At 38.4% G+C, this 21216-nt stretch overlaps 1 protein-coding gene and 1 long non-coding RNA gene across 8 annotated transcripts in view; both read right to left on the bottom strand.

Moving 5' to 3' along the window:
• ZRANB1 (zinc finger RANBP2-type containing 1) overlaps nucleotides 1-21216 on the bottom strand; it is a 69125-nt gene that overhangs the window by 6728 nt on the left and 41181 nt on the right. For 5 of the 7 annotated variants that reach the window (XM_082423067.1, XM_082423068.1, XM_082423070.1 and 2 more), the window contains 4 exons: nucleotides 18799-18986; nucleotides 12955-13126; nucleotides 10712-10783; nucleotides 8199-8397 (listed from right to left, as the gene is read on the bottom strand). In XM_082423067.1, the coding sequence (XP_082279193.1) occupies nucleotides 8199-8397; nucleotides 10712-10783; nucleotides 12955-13126; nucleotides 18799-18986 (631 nt within the window). The remainder of the gene's footprint in view (nucleotides 1-8198; nucleotides 8398-10711; nucleotides 10784-12954; nucleotides 13127-18798; nucleotides 18987-21216) is intronic. The other 2 variants (XM_082423069.1, XM_082423071.1) reach the window with 1 other exon arrangement.
• LOC309642101 lies at nucleotides 1629-8184 on the bottom strand. The gene is made up of 2 exons (XR_014252974.1): nucleotides 3287-8184; nucleotides 1629-2692 (listed from the first exon to the last, which is right to left on the bottom strand). It is a non-coding gene; the product is annotated as an uncharacterized lncRNA (long non-coding RNA).

Consider the following 21216-nt stretch of genomic DNA (forward strand, 5'->3'; position numbering starts at 1 on the left):
TTCAAATGCAGAGATTAATAATTAATTTTACCTGGCTTGCAGTATATTTTTCAAATTAAAAATGCCTCCTTTCTGCTAGCAGACACCTTTTAACATATCCTCAGACATAATTTGATTCACCACCCACCAAATTTTCATCAAAACTACAAACACTAGTGATGAGAACAGCTGATTTCAACTGTCTACTATTGGTTTACAAATTAAAAATAAAAACACTCAAAATCATCTGAGAGGCTGGATAAAAATCAAAGACACTACATTTCTCCACTAATGAACAGTATCCACTACTTGGTCACAGACTAGAAATAGCCCATGTGTTTACAAGAATATCAAAATCACTTCCTTGAGATTTCATTCATTAAATAAAATTTTTGATTATCACATGACAATCCAAAAAAAAATCACTGTAACTACAAGAACAATCCCTTCTTCATGCTTAATACCTCTTTAAATACTTCGGCCTAATAAATTATGAAGATTAAAAATCAAACTAGGCCACTGGTAGACTGAATTACTAAAAGCAAAACATTCTTTTTCCTTAGATCAAGTATACAATTAAATAAAGCCAGATATAATTATGCTCAAAACTGTGATCCACTGTCTTACAAAACAAACCAGCAAAGACCTCTGAAGACAGACATTTAACCTGTTTGTAACATTACATTCCTCTCACATGTAGAGAACTATCAGAAATCCCCAATACTTTTATGTATTTGAATTCTACGTAAAAGAATCAAAAGATCAGAAAACATTCTTTTGTTGTTGTTGAAAAGTTAAGGTATTAAATGTCTTAGTGTCACACGTTTCTTTAGAGTAACTTAATGCAGGGCTCCGTAAAAAGTAAATTAATATATTTTAGATTTAAAAAGGAATGTTACAGAGGCTTAACTCGTTTAATTAGAAAAAAAAACGTTTCTATGCCAGATAACCATAGTTTTTTTCTTTTTAAATCAGGAATGTAAGTTTCAATGCCAAATGTTTAAAAATAAAATATGGATATTCCTCTTTTAAAATACCTAAGATACACAGAAATATATTTCAATGCACCAGTGACAAAATACACTGTTTTAATAAGTTCGAGGAGAAATATCATGAAACACAGAAAGTTGCTGCAGTTAAGAAATTTCTTGGTTACTGCCTAGGATCATTTTATGAATGCGATAGCTAAATTTGCCAGAAATCAAATGATGACTTGACTCAAAACTCAAGAAGACTGCAGAATAAGGGTGTTCAAAAAATATATTTTAAAAATAAGCATGTTCAAATAATCACACCCACCACACAAAGACCTAAACACTCAAGCTACCTGGCTCACTGAGAACAGACAAGCAAACCAAATCCAGGAATACAAGACCAAGTGAGACAGCAAGTTTGGCTTTAACATTCAAAAGTCAATTCCGGGCTTCCCTGGTGGCGCAGTGGTTAAGAATCTGCCTGCCGATGCAGGGGACATGGGTTTGAGCCCTAGTCCAGGAAGATCCCACATGCCTCAGAGCAACTAAGCCCGTGGGCCACAACTAATGAAGCACGTAGCCCCCGCTTGCCACAACTAGAGAAAGCCCGCGAGCAGCAACGAAGACCCAATGCAGCCAAAAATAAATAAGTAAAAATAAATAAATTTATTAAAAAAAAAAGTCAATTCCACATTCATGGATGAATTCCACATTCAGTGCAATCTCTATCAAAATCTCAGAGGACTTTTCTGCAGAAGCCAGAACCTAAAATTTATCTAGAAATCCAAAGAATTCAGAATAGCAAAAAGAATCTTGAAAAAGAAGTACAAAGTTGGAAGACTTATACTCCTGATTTCAAAACCTACCACAAAGCTACAATCATCAAGAAAGTCTAATGCCGGCATAAGGACAGACATACATATCAACAGGAAAGAACTGAGAGTCCAGAAATAAACTTTTACTTTTATGGTCAAATACTTTTTGACAAAAGTACCAAGGCATTTGAATGGGGAAAAAAAATAAACAGTACTGGGACAACTGGATATCCATGCAAAACAGATGATTTTAGATCTTTACCTCACACCTTCAATAAAAATTAGCTCAAAATGGGTCACAGACTTTAAATGTAAAAGCTAAAACTATGAAATTCCTAGATGAAAACACAGGAATAAAACTTTAAAATTTTAAATTTAAAAACTGTAAACAACTATAATAAATATGCTAAGGGATCTAATGGAAAAAGATAGCATGCAAGAACAGATGGGCAATGTAAGAAGAGAGATGGAAATCCTAAGAAAGAGCCAAAATGAAATGCTAGAGATCAAAAACACCAACAGAAATGAAGAACATTTTTGATAGGCTTATTAGTGGACTGGATACAGCTAAGCAAAGAACCTCATGAAGATACATCAATACAAACCTCCAAATCTAAAAAGCAAAGAAAACACATATAGAAAAAAAAGAAGTGAATTTCAAATAACCATGGGACAACTACAAAAGGTATAACATACAAATGACAATAATAGAGGGAGAAAAAAGAAAGTAACGGAAGAAATATTTGAAACAATAATGACTGAGAATTTCACCAAATTAATGTCAGACACCATACCACAGATCCAGGAAGCTCAGAGAACAACAAGAAGGAAAAATGCCAGAAAAACTACACCTAGGCATATCATATTCAAACTACAGAAAATTAAAGAAAAAAGTCCTGAAAGAAGACAGAGTATAAAAAACACCTACCTGGAGGTTCCTTAAAAAACGAAAAATAGATTTACCATATGATCCAGCAATCCCACTACTGGGCGTATATCCAGAGAAAACCATAATTCAAAAAGACACATGCACCCGAATGTTCATTGCAGCACTATTTACAATAGCCAGGTCATGGAAGCAACCTAAATGCCCATCGACAGACGAATGGATAAAGAAGTTGTGGTACATATATACAATGGAATATTACTCAGCCATAAAAAGGAATGAAATTGAGTCATTTGTTGAGACGTGGATGGATCTAGATAGAGACTGTCATACAGAGTGAAGTAAGTCAGAAAGAGAAAAACAAATATCGTATATTAACGCATGTATGTGGAACCTAGAAAAATGGTACAGATGAGCCGGTTTGCAGGGCAGAAGTTGAGACACAGACGTAGAGAATAGACAATGGACACCAAGGGGGGAAAACTGTGGTGGGGTGGGGATGGTGGTGTGCTGAATTGGGCGATTGGGATTGACATGTATACACTGATGTGTATAAAACTGATGACTAATAAGAACCTGAAGTATAAAAAAACAAACAAAACAACTAATAAAAAAAAAAACAAAAAAAACACCTACCTGGGACTTCCCTGGTGGCACAGTGGTTAAGAATCCTCCTGGCAATGCAGGGAACACAGGTTTGAGCCCTGATCTGGGAAGATCCCACATGCCACTGAGCAACTAAGCCCGTGGGCCACAACCACTGAGCCTGCGTGCTACAACTACTGAAGCCAGTACGCCTAGAGTTCGTGCTCCACAACAAGAAAAGCCACTGCAATGAGAAACCTGCACAATGCAATGAAGAGTAGCCCCCGCTCGCCACAACTAGAGAAAGCCCACGCACAGCAACCAAGACCCAACTCAGCCAAAAGTAAATAAATAAATAAATTTATTTAAAAAGAACAAAAAACAAAAAACACTGCCTATGTAGAAACAAAAGATAAGAATTATATCCGACTTCTCAGAAACCATGCAAGCAAGAAGAGAATGAAGTGAAATATTTTAAAAGTTGAGACAAAAAAACCACCAAACTAGAATTCTATATCCTGTGAAATTATCTTTCAGAAGTAAAAGAGAAATAAAGTCTTTCTCAGACAAACAAAAATAGAGGGAATTTGTTGCCAGAGACCTGGTTCACAAGAAATGTTAAAAGAAGTTCTTTAGAAAGAAGGAAAATAACATAGATCAAAAATTTTGATCTACATAAAGAAAGGAAGAGCATTAAGAAATAAATTGAAGATAAAATTTAAACTTTTTATTTTTTATTCTTAATTGATCTAACAGATAATAGTTTATTCAAAATAATAACAATATATTTGATTATGCATGCTTATGTATATATATATATATTGTGTGTGTATGCGCACACGAGCGTTGTGTGCAGGTATGCGCTTATGTATGCTTACATATAAGTGAAATGAATGACAATAAAGATACAAGGGACAGAAAGGAGGAGTTAGGATTATTTTGTTATTATGAGGTAATGACACAACCCATGAAGTGGTACAACGTTATCTGAAAGCGGACTTGGATGAACTGTAACAATATACTGCAAACTCTAGGGCAACCACTAATAAAAGTTAAAAAAAGAAGTATAACTGATATGCTAAGAAAGTAGAGAAAATAGAATCATAAAATACTCAACTAAAAACACGAAAGACAGTAAAAGAGTGAAAGACAAAAACAGGAACAAAGAACAGGGTAGCAAATAGAAAACAGTTACAAACATGGTAGTTATGAATCCAACTATATCAATAATCACTTTGAATGTCAATGATCTAAATGTAATAATGCTGACAACATCAAATGCTGGCAAGGATATGGAGCAACAGGAATTCTCATTCATTGCTGGTGGGAATGCATAACAGTACTGCCACCTTGGAAGATCGATTGGCAGTTTCTCACAAAACTAAACACATACTCTTATCAGATAATCCAGCTATTATGAACTTTGGTGTTTACCCAAAGGAACTGAAAATCTATGAACACACAAAACCCTGCATATGGAAGTTTACAGCACCTTTATTCATAACTGCCAAAACTTGCAAGCAAAGTGTCCTTCAGAATGGATAAAATGGGTACATCCAGACAATGAAGTACTTTTCAGCATTACAAAGAAATGAGCTATCTAAGCCATGAAAAAACACAGGAACCTTAAATGCACATTATGAAGTGAAAGCAGCTGATCTGAAATGGCTACATATTATATGACTCCAACCACATGACAGTGTGGAAAAGGCAAAAACAATAGAGACAGTAAAAAGACCAGTGGCTGCCAGAGTTAGGGAGGAGGAAAGGATGCACTGGCAGAGCACAGAGGATTCTGGGGCGTTGAAAATACTCTCTCTGACACTGTCATTGTAATTCTCTGTTCAACACTATCAATATAATCGTGGACACGTCATTACATATTTGTCCAAAATCGCAGAATGTATACTAAGATGAACCCTAATGTGAACTACGGACTTGGGTGATAAGGATTATCGCCAGTGTCGGTTCATCACTTGTCACAAACGTACCACTTTGTGGGGGATGTTCGTAATGGGTGCTTACGCGTGGGAGGACACGGCAAACAACAGTGCCTTCCTTTCCACTGTGCTGTGAACTAAAACTGCTCTCAACAAATTAAGGTCTAAAAATGTATACAGAGAGGCACAATAATAAGTTACCCAAAGATGATATTTCTAAGAGAACTGATTTTTCCCCCTATTTACATTAATTACTCCCATTTGGCTCTCTATTTGGATTGACATGTCAATCAAAGGCAAGTACAATATTCCATCTCAAGCACTTGAGCCGGTTCAAATCATAGACACCCTACAGAACAGCACAGCTACCACCACAAAAAAAATGTCCTATCTTGGAGTGATAGGAGGAAGGGTTTAAATAAAAGAAAATTACTTTCTCAGTTCTCATTTAGATATTTTATGACTTAAAAAAAGTCCCATCCCACCTGATTCGGATTATGAGCAAAGGAAACCCTAGCAAAAAGCTGATTTAAAAGGAGACTGGGGCTTCCCTGGTGGCGAAGTGGTTGAGAATCTGCCTGCTAATGCAGGGGACACGGGTTCGAGCCCTGGTCTGGGAAGATCCCACATGCCGCGCAGCAACTAGGCCCGTGAGCCACAACTACTGAGCCTGCGTGTCTGGAGCCTGTGCTCCACAACAAGAGAGGCCGCGATAGTGAGAGGCCTGCGCACCGCGATGAAGAGTGGCCCCCGCTTGCCACAACTAGAGAAAGCCCTCGCACAGAAACGAAGACCCAACACAGCCAAAAATAAATAAATAAATTAACTAATTAATAATAAAAAAAAAGGAGACTGCACAAGTGATATACTGGCTGCTCCTCTCCTGACCTAGGACAGGGCCCTCTCATTCTACCTTCTAATAGTCATATAAGAGCCCAGTCAACAAACTTGTCACAACTCAAAATAGTCAACAATTTAATCGTTATTCAGTAAGGTTAATAGCTAATATATTTGACCCACATCATTGATGCCTTGAATCTATGGCAACAATGCCTCCTCTCTCCCCATCTGATAATCTTCATCCCCTCTCCACCCCAAGATACTGAAAAAGATGTCTATGTGATCACCACAATCCTTGCAGCTTCCCATGCCTTAACTGTAAAACATCAGGTGAAGACCCTGTATGGCAGGGATTGGAGGCGGTGGTACCAAGGTGCTCTTTATTTTAGAAAGCCTGTTCATATGCCAGCTGAAGCATCCTTTTAGAACTAAGGCCTCCATTACCAAGCGATCTGCTACAATAGCACTTACCAGTGGCTGCACTCATACAACCTAGGTCCTTCTCACTCTTAATAGCCATCTTGCCCATTTTCTACCTCGGATTATGGCAATCTCTTTCTTTTTCTCCCTACTTTCACATTAGACTTTTGAGACTTCAAATGACTCAAAACTAGAATTTCAGTGCTAATACAAATGTAAGTGACAACTCCAATCCAGAAGATCACCCACTGCCAGCTTTGAGAAGTAGGTAGCATGAAGTTCCCAAACTATTATTATTAATAGCCACCAATGTCTTTTTTTTTTTAAAGCCCTCACAGCTAGGAAAAGTAGATATCACCTGCTGAAATTTACAGTACACTTTCAACCTTACAACAGGGTCAGAATATTACCACCAGAGGAAAGGCTAGCTGCTTTTTAAAAAGGACTTGCAAAATGGTAGCTTTACTAAGGTTCAGATCTAGTTTCCAGGCTGAGCAGCCAGACCTCATCCACACCCAGAGGACAGATCTATCTTTCCAAGGGCAGAGTCACATTAACTAAACCTACAAGGCAGACCTGTAAAACCACAATATCCAAAACGACTCTCATCCTCTTGGTGTGGGCAGGCCCACACAAACAGCCAAATCATCATTAGGATGTTGTTTGATGAGCACGTAATCCAATCTAGAGAGGTCAGACAGACTGAACATTTAATGACATCAGGCTTACCTGGCCTGATGAATCCGCATTACAAAAGGAATGGTATTGCCCACACTACCAGATCAATCCAGAGCACTCACCCTCCACTAAAAGGCACAAAGTCCCCTCCCCTGGACAAGGGCTGAATGTCTAAACCATCAGTTCTGAATGACACATTCTTTCTTTAGCTATCCAATCAGGTTACCATCTGAATTTACAGTTCAAGACTAGTCATATATTTGATTGACTACTGGATTTTTTTTTAAAAAAAGGATATTTTTGAGACAAGCTGAAAGTGTGATTTGGACTGTATGCTAGATAACTGAGTCAATGTTGATTTTCTTAGATGTGGTAACGAGGATGTGGTTGGGCAGGAGAGTATCCTTGTTCTTAAAAGATGCATGCTGAAATACCGAAGGGTAAAGCATCAGGATGCCTAAAACTAACTGGCAAAGGGGAGTGTTTAGGTGCATAGACATGGAGCACCTGTGGCAAAATGTTAACAATTAACAACTGGGCAATCCAATGAAGGAGATGTTGGGGTCCCTTGCACTGATTTTTTTTTTTTTAACTTTTCTGTGGATTTAAAAATTTGCAAAATAAAACGTGGTCTTAAGACTACCTGTCTCAGGAAGAAAAACTCGTAATACACAATCAATATAATCTCTTAAAGTTGAACAGAAATACGAAATCAAAGCTACTTTAAAATATGAGCACCAGAGCTGACCAACAGACACGAAATACAGTGTACATATATGTAGTTTAAAATTTTCCACTAGCCACACTAAAAATAAACAGGTGAAACCAAAAAAATAAAATATGAGCAAAGACCTTTCTATATTTAAGACCACTACTACAACTTCAAATGTTTCTATTTTAAAGCTTAGCAAAAAGATATAAAAAACACTGAGATGTTCAAAGTGTCTCAGTGTCGAAAACCAAAGTTTTCTTCCCCCTAGCTTCCACAGAAAATATAACAGACAAAAAGTATCCCACCACTGTAAGGAAATGATTCAGCCAGTGCACTCCTGGATTTAAAAAGGGAAGGATGTCAGCTCACCAATGTGAACAGTCATGCAGGCTGTCATGCAGGGCTTTCCGAAGCACCGAGTCCTTGTCATAAATGCCCCAGGTAGCTTGTAGTACTGAATCAAGTAAGCAGTCTCCTGCAGTCCGGTTCCAAAGTGCATACAGTCGACTGTCCAAACGTGTAGCCAATTCCAAGGACCAGTTTATAATTGGAGATTCTTCTTCTAACTCTATATGAAGAATTTAAATAACATGTTCATATAAAACATTAATAAAGGAAATTGAAGATGATTCAAAGAAATGGGAAGATATCCCATGCTCTTGGATTGGAAGAATTAATACTGTTAAAATGGCCACACTACCCAAAGCAATCTACAGATTTAACACGATCCCTATCAAATTACCCATGACATTTTTCACAGAACAAAACAAATAATCCTAAAATTTACATGGAACCATAAAAGACCCAGGATTGCCAAAGCAATCCTGAGGAAAAAAGAATAAAGCAGGAGGTCTAACCTTCCCAAACTTCAGAGAATACTTCAGATAATTACTACAGTAATCAAAACACCATGGTATTGGCACAAAAACAGACATACGGAACAATGGAACAGAATAGAAAGTCCAGAAATAAACCCGCACACCTACGGTCAATTATTCTTCAACAAAGGAGGCAAGACTATACAACGGGAAAAAGACAGTCTCTTCAGCAAGTAGTGTTGGGAAAGTTGGACAGATGCATGTAAATCAATAAAGTTAGAACACACCCTCACACCACACACAAGAATAAACTCAAAATGACTTAAAAGACTCAAATACAAGACATCACACCATAAAACTTCTGGAAAAGAACACAGGCAAAAACATTCTCTGATATAAATCGTACCATTTTTTTCCTTAGGTCTCCCAAAGCAATAGAAATAAAAACAAAAATAAACAAATGGGACCTAATCAAACTTACAAGCTTTTACACAGCAAAGGAAACCATAAACAAAACAAAAAAACAATCTGTGGAATGGGAGAAAATATTTGCAAATGATTTGACTGACAAGGGCTTAATTTCCAAAATATACAAACAGCTCATACAACTCAACAACAGAAAAACAAACAACCCAATTGAAAAATGGGCAGAAGACCTAAACAGACATTTCACCAAAGACATACACATGGCCAACAGGCACATGAAAAGGTGCTCAACATCGCTAATTACTGGAGAAATGCAAATCGAAACCAGAATGAGATACTACCTCACACTGGTCAGAGTGGCCATTATTAAAAAGTCTACAAATAACAAATGCTGGAGAGATTGTGGAGAAAAGGGAACCCTCCTACACTGTTGGTGGAAATGTAAGTTGGTACAGCCATTATGGAAAACAGTACGGAGATTCCTCAAAAAACTAAAAATAGAGTTGCCATATGATCCAGCAATCCCACTCCTGGGCACATATCCAGACAAAACTATAATTCAAAAAGATAAATGCTCCCCTGTGTTCAAAGCAGCACTACTCACAATAGCCAAGACATGGAAACGACCTAAATGTCCATCAACAGATGAATGGATAAAAAGATGTGGTACAATGGAATACTACTCAGCCATAAAAAAGAATGAAATAATGTCATTTGCAGCAACATGGATGGGCCTAGAGATTATCATACTAAGTGAAGTAAGTCGGAAAGAGAAAGACAAATACCATATGATATCACTTATATGTGGAATCTAAAATACGATGCAAATGAACTTATCTACGAAACAGAAACAGACTCACAGACATAGAGAACAGACTTGTGGTTGCCAAGGGGGAGGGGAGGAGGGAGAGGGATGGACTGGGAGTTTGGGGTTGGTAGATGCAAACTACTATATATAGGATGGATAAACAACAAGGTCCTAATGCAGAGCACAGGGAACTGTACTCAATATCCTGTGATAAACCATAATGGAAAAGAACATAAAAAAGAATGTATGTATAAGTATAACTGAATCACTTTGTTGTACAGCAGAAATTAACACAATATTGTAAATCAACTATACTTCAATATAAATAAGTAAATAAATAAAATGTTCATTTTCATGCTTCTGCAATTAAGAAATATTCAGTGGAAGAAAGAACCTATTCTCTAGAAGTTAATAGATTTATATGTAATTTATTAATAAACACCTAAATAATTCTGATCAATTGAAATATAAACCTTTTGAGTAGTTGAAACACCTTAAGGCTCTAGAATAATTTACTCCATTTTTAAATTCTTCACGATTTATTTTCTAAAAATTTTTAATATGAAAATATACTCATTCTAGAATAGGAAACAGAAAACCAAGGTTTAAAAATTTTTATACCTTTATTCACTCTACCATAGTTAAGAGCTATGAATGAGCACTTTTAACAGCACAATACAACACTGTTCTTAAGGACTTTATATTTTCAATTTAAAGTAGAAATAAAATATGTTGAGCATACACCAAACTATTCCAAAACTTACAAAGCAAAGCAAAAAGTTTATTGAAATCAATAAAAGATAAATTATACTCATTAATTCCATGCTTACCTTTTTGAACATCTCTATCAAGCACCTCATCAAATAATTTTTCTTGGACTGTTGGAGGCAAGTCTTCAATATCTACAAAGAAAAACCAGATTTAAAAAATCTTTATATGTCTCATAACTTAAAAAATTTGATGCCAGCATCTAACAGTAACTTCCTCTAAAATAACTCCCTTTCCACTGAAGGCTGTCGAGTAGCTTCTTTTAAAAAACATGCATGTATCTCGTGTGTGTGTGTGTGTGTATGAGGTGTAAAATATTTCCTTTCTGTACTTCATTATCAAAACTGTGATCTATCTACAAACAATAAAAAGAAAATCATTTGGACCAGTAATTATATACAGCTATTATCAAACCAACAAGAGATAACAAATGTTGATGAGAATGTGGAGAAAAGGGAACCCTTGTGCACCAGTGGTGGGAATGTAAACTGGTGCAGTCACTATGGAAAACAGTAGGAAGGATCCTCAAAAACTTAAAATAAAACTATCATATGATCCAGCAATCTCACTTTTGGGTACACAGCCAAAGGATATGACAACAGGGTATCGAAAAGGTATTTGTACCCCCATGTTGGTTGCAGCATTACTCGCAATAGCCAATATATGAAAACAACCTAAGTGTCTATCAGTGGGTGAATAATTAAAGTAGATGTGATATATCTATACAATGCAGTATTATTAAGCCATGAGAAAGAAGAAAATCATGCCATTTGCAACATACGGAAGGACCTTGGAGACATTATGCTAAGTGAAATAAGCTCAACAGAGAAAGACCAATATTGCATGGTATTACTTACATATGGAATCTTAAAAAAAAAAAAGTCAAACTCATAGAAACAGAGAGTAGAAAAGCAGCTGCCAGGGGCAAGGCAGGAAGGGATAGGGAGAAACTGCTAAAAGAGTACAAACTATAAGCCATAAAATGAAGACAGCTAGGATTAAATGCAAAACATAGTAACAATAGTCAGTAACGCTGTATTGTACAATTGAAATTCACTAAGAGAACAAAACTTAATGTTCTCACCCAAAATATAAATAAATTGATAAATAAATGTGAGGTGATGAATGTGTTAATTAACTAGACGGGGGAATCTAGTTAATTAACAGTTAACTTTCACAATGTATGTATAAATCAAATCACCACAAAGTACACTTGAAATATTTTACAATTTTCTTTGTCAATGATAATAAAGTTGAAATAAAAGAAAAGAAAAAAGAACAGAGCTATCTAATATTCAAGTTAAAATAACAACAACAACAACAAACAAACAAAAATTTTTGTCTGTTCTCTTTCCCCCACACTCTCAACCTCTGCTCAGGACTGTTATTTTCAGACTTTAGAATCTCCTTATACAAGTTACTGAGCCATTCATTTTGGCACGCAGATTTCTGTTTTCCTCACCTTCTCAAATTCTCTATGCTCTGTTCAGTTTACTAATTGAGTAGTCTAGAGTAAGAAGCATTACCCTTACAAAAATGTTTTAAACTTACAACTATTTTCAACTTAAAATCTAATCATCACTTGAAGTACTAAGTTTAAATATACAGAGTACATTTCAAATGAAATTTGTCTGATTTTAAAAAGCTTAGTTGTTATTTTCTACCATTTTGTAAATACCTCTGTTCATATCGCAATATAAAAAAAGCTCAAAACACTCAAAACCAAAATGTAAGTTTTATTTAGAAACTTTTGGTGTTTAGTGCATTTATTCAATGCCAACTGACAAAAAACAGCCTGGAAGACATTTCCACTTGTCATGGAACTGAAAAATAAAAAGTTGCTTCACAAATATAGTAGAAATTAATGTAGTTAAGTGAAGAAAGTAATGACACTTTCAAAAGAATGCCAGTATCTTTGACTCAAATAACTTGACTCTACCTATCAAAAACCCATGTTCTGATCTTATCTCCTAATATCAGGTAACCAATAGTTATCTATGAAAAGAAAAAGAAAAAAAGCAGACTGATAATATTCTAAAATAAAAACAAAGAGAAAAATAAATGGATAAAACAGACTTTTTTAAATATCTGAGGCCCACAAAGAAGTCACTTATTATCAGCTGCTGTCTTCCTGTCAGCTCTAAGGCATTAGTTTATAAATGGCCCCTGTACTGGTCACTTCCAGTAAAACTGGGTAATCAAGTAATTTAAGATCCACATATAGTAGCTAAGTTATCTGTTTTCTAACAGAAACATTTTCATTCAGACATTAAAAAATTATAATAAAGTGGAAATTTGTTCTCACACAGAGATTTGGAGTTACCTGCTGGCAACGTAAATGTTACAAGGTCAGTTAGGAAATAGCAAGCAAAATCCCCCTTTCTCTGATGAAGAGAGGCAGCTATCTCACGCCGGATTTGCTCTGTCAGTTCAGGACACACCATTGCTGGAATACACTTTGCGGCTTGTTGAGACACCTTAAATACAAAAGAAACTTTCCTCTACATCTCATTTATCATCAGCGGAAGCAGAAAAAAACAGTGTATAAAAGAAATTGCCAAAATTTCCCAGTAACTCAAGGTGTTTTTGTTTTTGTTTTAAATATATGAGGTACTGGGTGTGATTTCCTCAGTAGTGTAAGTATATATCAGTACAACTTCCCTGGAAAACAGTGATAAAAATGCTTTGCCCTCTCAACTCAGTAGTTCTACTTTCTAGTGGAGTTTATCCCAAGGAAATACACAAAGATGCATATAAAAATTTATGTAAAATGGAGTTGTTCACAAACGTTCATCATAGGAGGGGGAGGGAGGACAGAAAACAAAGTAAGAATAACCATCATGCCCCTAATAAAAACATTCTTAAAAAAACAGGGAATTTTAGCTCACGGAGAAAGAGGAAAGTACAAACACTCTTCTCCTGCTCTGTTAAGAATATTTCAAGTAACTTGACTTAGAATAAAGAAAAGCATGATTTTTTTAAATAAATTTATTTATTTTTAGTTATTTTTGGCTGGGTTGGGTCTTCGTTGCTACACGCGGGCTTTCTCTAGTTGCGGGGACGGGGGCTACTCTTCATTGAGGTGTGCGGGCTTCTCATTGCGGTGGATTCTCTTGTTGCAGAGCACAGGCTCTAGGCACACGGGCTTCAGTAGTGGCTCGCAGGCTCTAGAGCACAGGCCCAGTAGTTGTGGCGCACGGGCTTAGTTGCTCCGTGGCATGTGGGATCTCCCTGGACCAGGGATCAAAACCATGTCCCCTGCACTGGCAGGCGGATTCCCAACCTTTAAAGGGTTAGTTCCCAATGACTTCAAATCCCTCCCCACTTGTTACAATTCTGATTTTTTTTTTTTTTTTTCTATTTTTGGGCAGCACCACACAGCACGCGGGATCCTAGTTCCCCGACCAGGGATCAAACCCGCACCCCCTGCTGTGGAAGCGCGGCGTCTTAACCACTGGACAGCCAGGGAAGTCCCTATAATTCTTAATTTTTTAAAAAAGCATCCGGTTTCTCCGAGTGTAGAACAGACAACAAATCTCTGAAGTAGTACAATTCGACGGGAATGAAATCTGAGCACCGGTGCAGTGAGCACTACCACAGAGAACCTCTGAACAAGGAGGTGGCTGGAACTTTCCTGTCCTTTTTGAATGATGAATAACAACAAACGATGAAAAGACATTATCCTACATTTAACTTGTACTCCTTTTGTGGAGCTCAAGAAATCTATATACAGAGAATTCTGAAATCCAAGGTGAGTATCTGCTAAAGAGGAAATGAGTCTGGTGTGACCCTGAGCGAGCCAGTTAGCTCTGTTCTCTGCTGTCACTACAGACGCAGCCACTAACCTGGACGACCTTCCTGAATGCAGACTTCCAGTCACAAGTGGGGCTTGGAGCAGCAGATCTTCCAACAAGCCACACAAAGAATAAGTTTTACTAATGATGTCATCTACATAACACACGTGGACAGCTTAACTGTAATTACTATTAAGGTAAGTAAACAGTATTTCAAAAACCCTGCATACCCAACACAACCATTAGACATCCTATTCTGAAAACTACACAAAAATTCAATTCTCCTAAACTTTACTAGCCAGGATTACCAGTAACAATGAAATTGTCACCACATCTTATCTCCATGAGCCCAATCTAAGCAACACTAAAACTGGGGAAAACCAAATATTAAATATTTTCAGAATATAACAGACTATTTATCAAGTCAAAGCATTAAAAATGGATCTCAAAAGTAAATTCAAAAATAGCTTATCCCAATGTGCTAACCCTCGGCCCCTTTCCAAAATCCTGGGAAGATTTTTTTCAAAAACAACTTGGACTGAAACCTGAATATTGCAAACACCCCAAGAGAAACCTTACAGCTGGTGAATGGCCTCTAAGCTTCCTTCTCCCCCACCATCCTTAAGCATCATACATCCCTGAGGCCTGCCTCTCATCTTCTAGCCCAGGGGTCCCCAACCCCCGGCGCCGTGGACCGGTACCGGTCTGCAGCCTGTTAGGAACCGGGCCGCACAGCAGGAGGTGAGCCGCGAGCAAGCGATGCTTCACCTGCCGCTCCCCATCGCTCTCATTACCGCCTGAACCATCCCCCCACTCCCGCCTCCCCTCCCCCAGCCCGTGGAAAAGCTGTCTTCAACGAAACCGGTCCCTGGTGCCAGAAAGGTTGGTGACTGCTGTTCTAGCCTCTTCAACCTCATGAGTCTCAACCATCTCCTTAGGCTACTGGTTAACTTAGGGTCCATGAACTTGGGAAGGGACCATGAATTAGAATAGGAATTTCAATTAAATTTAAATCTTGCATTTTCACTAACCTCTTGCCTACATTTAAAATGCATTTTCTTATACATCACATATATTTAATATTCTGATAACTATTTCAATATAACCGATTTCCTCTGTAATCCTATTTTTTATTTTATACATTTAAAAACAGTATTTTGAAAAGAAGTCCATAGGTTCCACCAGACTACAAACAGCATCCATTATCTAAAATCCAATTAAACCCCGTGGCCCAGACACATATTCCCAAAATATAATGTTCTCCTGTTCCCAGCCCAAAAGTACTTGGCTCTGTGCCCTGTCTGCAGACACATCCCTTAGTCCAGACTCATACTCTCCCCCTTCCAGTCTCCCTGATGGCCCCTTCAGTTCTGTCCTGTAGAGTGCCTACTCCATTCAGACTAAATCCCATCACTGATTTTGTTCTTTCCCTAGAACAAGCCTCCTTTCCACCTCCCCCATCTTGTAGCAGGGTGGTCTATGTGTACCACAGAATATAGCAAAAATTATAGTATATCACTTCCTACATTAGGTTATATAGAAAAGACACTACAGTTTCCACTTGAACCATTCTCTCGCTCTCTCCCTCTCTTGGATCACTTGCTCTAGGTGAAACCAGCTACCACATCACAAGCAGCCCTACTGAGGGGCCCACGTAACAAGGATTTGAAGCCTCCTGCCAACAACTAGGTGAGTGTACTTGGAACCAGATCCCCTAGTCCCCGTTGAGCCTTTTGACAACTGTAGCCCTGGCAGTTTGTAACCTCATGAGACCTTGAGCCAAAATCATTCAGCTAAGCTGCTCCTGGACTCTTTACTCTCAGAAACTGTGATAACAAGTGTTTGTTGTCTTAAGCTGTTAAGTTTTGAGGGGATTTGTTACACAGCAGTAAATAATAAATACACTGGGGTTCTACTGTCTTCCTGCTGTTAGTCCCCAGAATGCTCTTAAGAGGTCAGTGACTTACACCAGTCCCTCCAGAACCTTCTCACAGTCCTCTACCAGCCTGAGAGAAGCCTATGGATCCCCTAACGACTGGAGCCTTGGCTCACAGCTGCCTTCCGTCTCCTGTCTCCAGCCACCACCAGCAACTGTAACTCCACACGGCAGCCCTTCCACTACACAACTGGGCATCACAACACAAATGCAGCCACGGGAACTACTTCTTACTGTTCCATCCCATGTTCCAGAACTCTGGTCTCTCTAATCACACAGCTGCTTTTCAAACAGTCCCCTTCTCCCTTATCCTCAGTAAGCCTGTCCTTTGTTTTCAGCATGACTGTCTCTCAAGCCCTCCTTTGCTCTATCAGGTGCCCCTGCTTACAACGGACTCTTACCAAACTAAACACATGGCTAGCCATCTCAATCATGCTTTCATCTAATGTTCATATTTATTAATCCCCTCACCCCATGCTTTGTACATCAATGTTCCCAGATATTGGCGAATTTAAATGTGCAAGTAAGCATACACAGGAGTATACTGACCAAATTGGATTTGAATCCACAACTGATCTAACTCTCTGCAATTTTACCCTATTTCTCTTATCATTAAAAAAAAATTACCTGGGGAATTCCCTGGTGGTCCAATGGGTAAGACTCCACACTCCCAAGGCAGGGGGCCCGGGTTTGAGCCCTGGTCAGGGAATTATATCCCACATGCATGCTGCAACTAAGAGTCCGCATGCCACAACTAAGAGTCCGCATGTCGCAACTAAGAGTCCGCATGCCGCAACTAAGAAGTCCGCATGCTGCAACTAAGAGCCCGCATGCTGCAACTAAAGATCCCGCATGCCGCAACTACGACGTGGAGCTGCATAAATAAATAAATGAATAAATAAATATTTTTCTTTAAAATTACCTGGATAATATAGTCACATCCTAATTCATTTGCAACCTCTGTCCTTTGTAACATGTCCCTAGTTGTCTAATCCAGAAACCCCAGAATCAACTCTGACCCTTAACTCACCATTACTCCCCATGGCCAATCTATCCACTTAGTTCTGCCTACATCACCAGCATCTCTCTCAAACCAGCCCACTTCTTTCCTTTTCTGTTGCCACTACTGTCCCAGCAGAGTTCCTGCCAGCATCACTGCAGTGTCCTGCTAACCAGGCTTGCCCCTCTCTAAAGTGAGCAGCCAAAACACACTCTGATCTTGTCACTCCCCAGCCCCTCTACCTAACCCTTTTTAAAGCCTTATTCTGCCCTCAGAATAATTTTCAAATTCTTTGGCCTAGAAGATCCTTCACACTGCGTCCCCTACTTGCCTCTCTCAGTTCCCCTTCGCCATCACAACCCTGCTGAGCTACCTGCAAGTTCCAAATTCGCCACAAATACCACCGCCCTTGCCTCTGAATAAAATGTTTCCTCAACTCCCTTCTCTCCACCTACTGTTTGAGGCTAATTCCTCCTACTCCTTCACATCTCAGCTAAAATGTTACCTGCTACAGGTAAGAAGGTAAGATACCTCAAAACACCTTCTCAAGCACTCTCCACAGCACCTGGCATTTACATCTCTGAAACTGCACTCTGGGGATTTCCCTGGTGGCGCGGTGGTTAAGAATCTGCCTGCCAATCCAGGGGACACGGGTTCGAGCCCTGGTCCGGGAAGATCCTACATGCCGCAGAGCAACTAAGCCCCTGTGCCACAACTACTGAGCCTACGCTCTAGAGCCCGCAAGCCACAACTACTGAGCCTGTGTGCCACAACTACTGAAGCCCGCGCGCCTAGAGTCCATGCTCCGCAACAACAGAAGCCACAGCAATGAGAAGCCTGCGCACCTCAACGAAGAGTAGTCCCCACTCACCACCACTAGAGAAAGCCTGCGCACAGGAACAAAGACCCAGCAACAAAGACCCGAGGGAGGGAGGGAGGGAGGGAGGGAGAGGGAGAGAGGGAGAGGGAGAGAGGGAGAGGGAGAGAGGGAGAGAGAAAGAAGGAAAGAAAGGAATTTTTTTTGAAAAAAAAAAAACCCTGCACTCTCTACAGAATAACTGTACCTGGAGATTCATTGAAGGAAGAGCCAATGTCTTCACAATTATACCCCTTTTATGCACAGTACCTGGCACATAGTAGGTACTCAATGTTAGCTGAATGAATGACAGATACATCCCAGTTTTTTTTAAATCAAACATATGACTCAAATATTGTAGCAAAATGTCCTGTTTTAAAAACACATATCCTTAAAAATTATTTACTTCTGTTGAAGTCTAAGTTTAATGTCATTTTAAAAAGAGGATAGAAGATTGAATCTAAAACATTTAAGAACTGAGAAACATTATAACATCAAAAATGAAAACTAAAGAACACATTTCCTTCATATAAAAGAATGTTTAATCAAAATGCCACACTCACCTCTGTAAGCAATATTGCTAGCATATCCTGCCTCTGAAAACGTATAGCCAGATGTACCAGAGTATAGCCAACATCGAAAGCAGAAGGACGGTTCAGCAAGCGCACTTCATCTGCAGTGAGCTGACGGGCAATGTCCCCTCCTGATGATTTGTATGCTTCTATAGCAGCTAAATCACCTTCTACAACCCCTAAAACAAGCGTCAAGACAGAAAAAAGTTCAATTTTATTTTTCTTCCAAAAGCATAAACCTGTAGCATTCACTCTAAACTCTGATTCTCTGTGCTTCCTGGATCCCGGGGCATCATTTAAATGTGCTATAGAATATAAGGAAAATTACAGTGTATTCCTTTCCCTTTCATTTCCTTCCAGAACTAGAACTGCCTAGTTAGGCACTTACCATCACATTAGTGCTGGTTCCATGCTCTGGTAATGTTTAGAGAAATTATTAGAATATATTAATTGGATCAAAGATCAACAATCTAGTGTGAGTAACTAGACTTCACAAAAGACACTAAGTTCCTGTTCTGGTCCTGGCTCTGCAGAAACCAAGGAGACAGGGATGTGCTTCCCGTTGGTGTTGGGCTGCTTTTGCCCTTTATTCTACCTATCTTTTTTTTTTTTTTGGCGCACCAGGCAGCTTTGCGGGATCTCAGTTCCCCGACCAGGGATCAAACCCAGGCCCACAGCAGTGAAAGCACCAAGTCCTAACCACTGGACTGCCAGGGAATTCCCTAGGCTGCATTTTTAAAGCTGGATCAAAACAAATGCTGAGCCTTCCACACTACTGTTTTGTTAGCTTGGAGACAATTTAGAGCAGTCAAAAACATTTTTAATGTAAGTAAAAGTTAGCAATATTTTGATTTCAGAATTTCTCATAGCCAAGTCTTCCTTACACCCATTAAGAATTATTAATACAGTAAAACTTGAGCTAGATGATTTTGAACAGAAACAGGCTAAAATAAAACACTATAAACCAGGTGGGGAGTAGAGATACAAAAGAAGTATCAATTTTTCCAAATCTATAAAGAACTTTCCATTCCCACTGAACCATGTTATTATTCTTAACACAAATTAATGTTAGGTAATGACAAAAATCCTATTTACTAAGCAGTACAGTACATCTATGGATAATAAATAGCCTTGGCAAAAAATGAAGGTGTAGGTTAGCTTCAAATTTACCACAAGTAGTATTAAACACACACACACACACAAGACTGTAGGACTAAATAACTTTGTTTCCTAAATTTCATCAAGAAAAATCTGTTACATAAAATGCTACTACCAGCTAGAAATATTCTTAGGGTATTTTAAAAAAAGCCTTTTAAACTGCTATCTTGAATTAGGAATTAGATAAATAAGACCTATTCCTTAGAGTATTACAGATTGGTACAGTGCAACAAGTTCCCCTGTTATTAAAAATAACAAAGCTTTACAATGATAATTTCCACATTCACCGAATGGCCATGACACATAAAGCAATATACTAGGCACTGTGAGAAACATAAAGACAGTAACATGATTCCTATACTCAAAACAGTCCTTCATCGCATTTGTGAGCCATAAAAAGCCAGCTTCCAAGTTTTCCAACTCTGGGATCAAGATCCCTTCTGCAAAACTAGATCCTCTCACCAGAAAAATGACCCCCTCCCCTTGAAACATCTATTTTTCAGGTTAACAATCCATGATTTCAAATGAGAATACCTTATAGAAATTTTTATTTTCACAGCAACGTAGGTTAATACATTCCTCATTATAAACACCTAAGGACAGCTGTAGCCCCCACTGCAATACATAAAGGACTTCAACACACCCTTACAAGGCTTAGTGCCCTGGAGAAATCATCAAGGCTAAAATGTAATATAGTTGGCATGAGATAAGGGGAGGTGAACCTTCTCAAAAGGGCAAACCTGAAGAACAGACACAAAAATGCTTGTTTTAATGAACAGATGAGAGCTCTAGTAGAGCTCATAACTTTTTGAATAACTTAATGCCGTATATTTTTTTCAAACTGAACATGCCCTACTCCATTTCCTTTTGTGTGTATATATTTTCTTACGAAGGCAACTACTGTTCACTTCAGTTCTATCAAAGCTATTAATAACTATTTCTAGGTGTGTGCAGTATCACCACACCTTTTACAGTTTTTAGCTTCAACCTAAAAATATATATTTATAAAATTTCTTTGTATGATGTAAGAAATGTTCTAGGCACTTCCAAAAGCAACACAAGGACCAAGAAGTCTGATCAATTTACCTGAAAAGATAAAGAGGAAGACCTGCACAGTGTATGTATATGCGTGTGTGTGTGTGTGTGTGTGTGTGTAAATACACACATATATTCTTTTGTTTCCCAAAGACAAAGATGAAGTAATCTAAAGGTAAACGTCAACTAACTTTGTTCTTTTGGTTGGAGGAAGGG

The sequence above is a fragment of the Balaenoptera physalus genome (assembly GCF_965194825.1).
Source record: "Balaenoptera physalus genome assembly, chromosome: 14".
Taxonomy (NCBI): domain Eukaryota; kingdom Metazoa; phylum Chordata; class Mammalia; order Artiodactyla; family Balaenopteridae; genus Balaenoptera; species Balaenoptera physalus.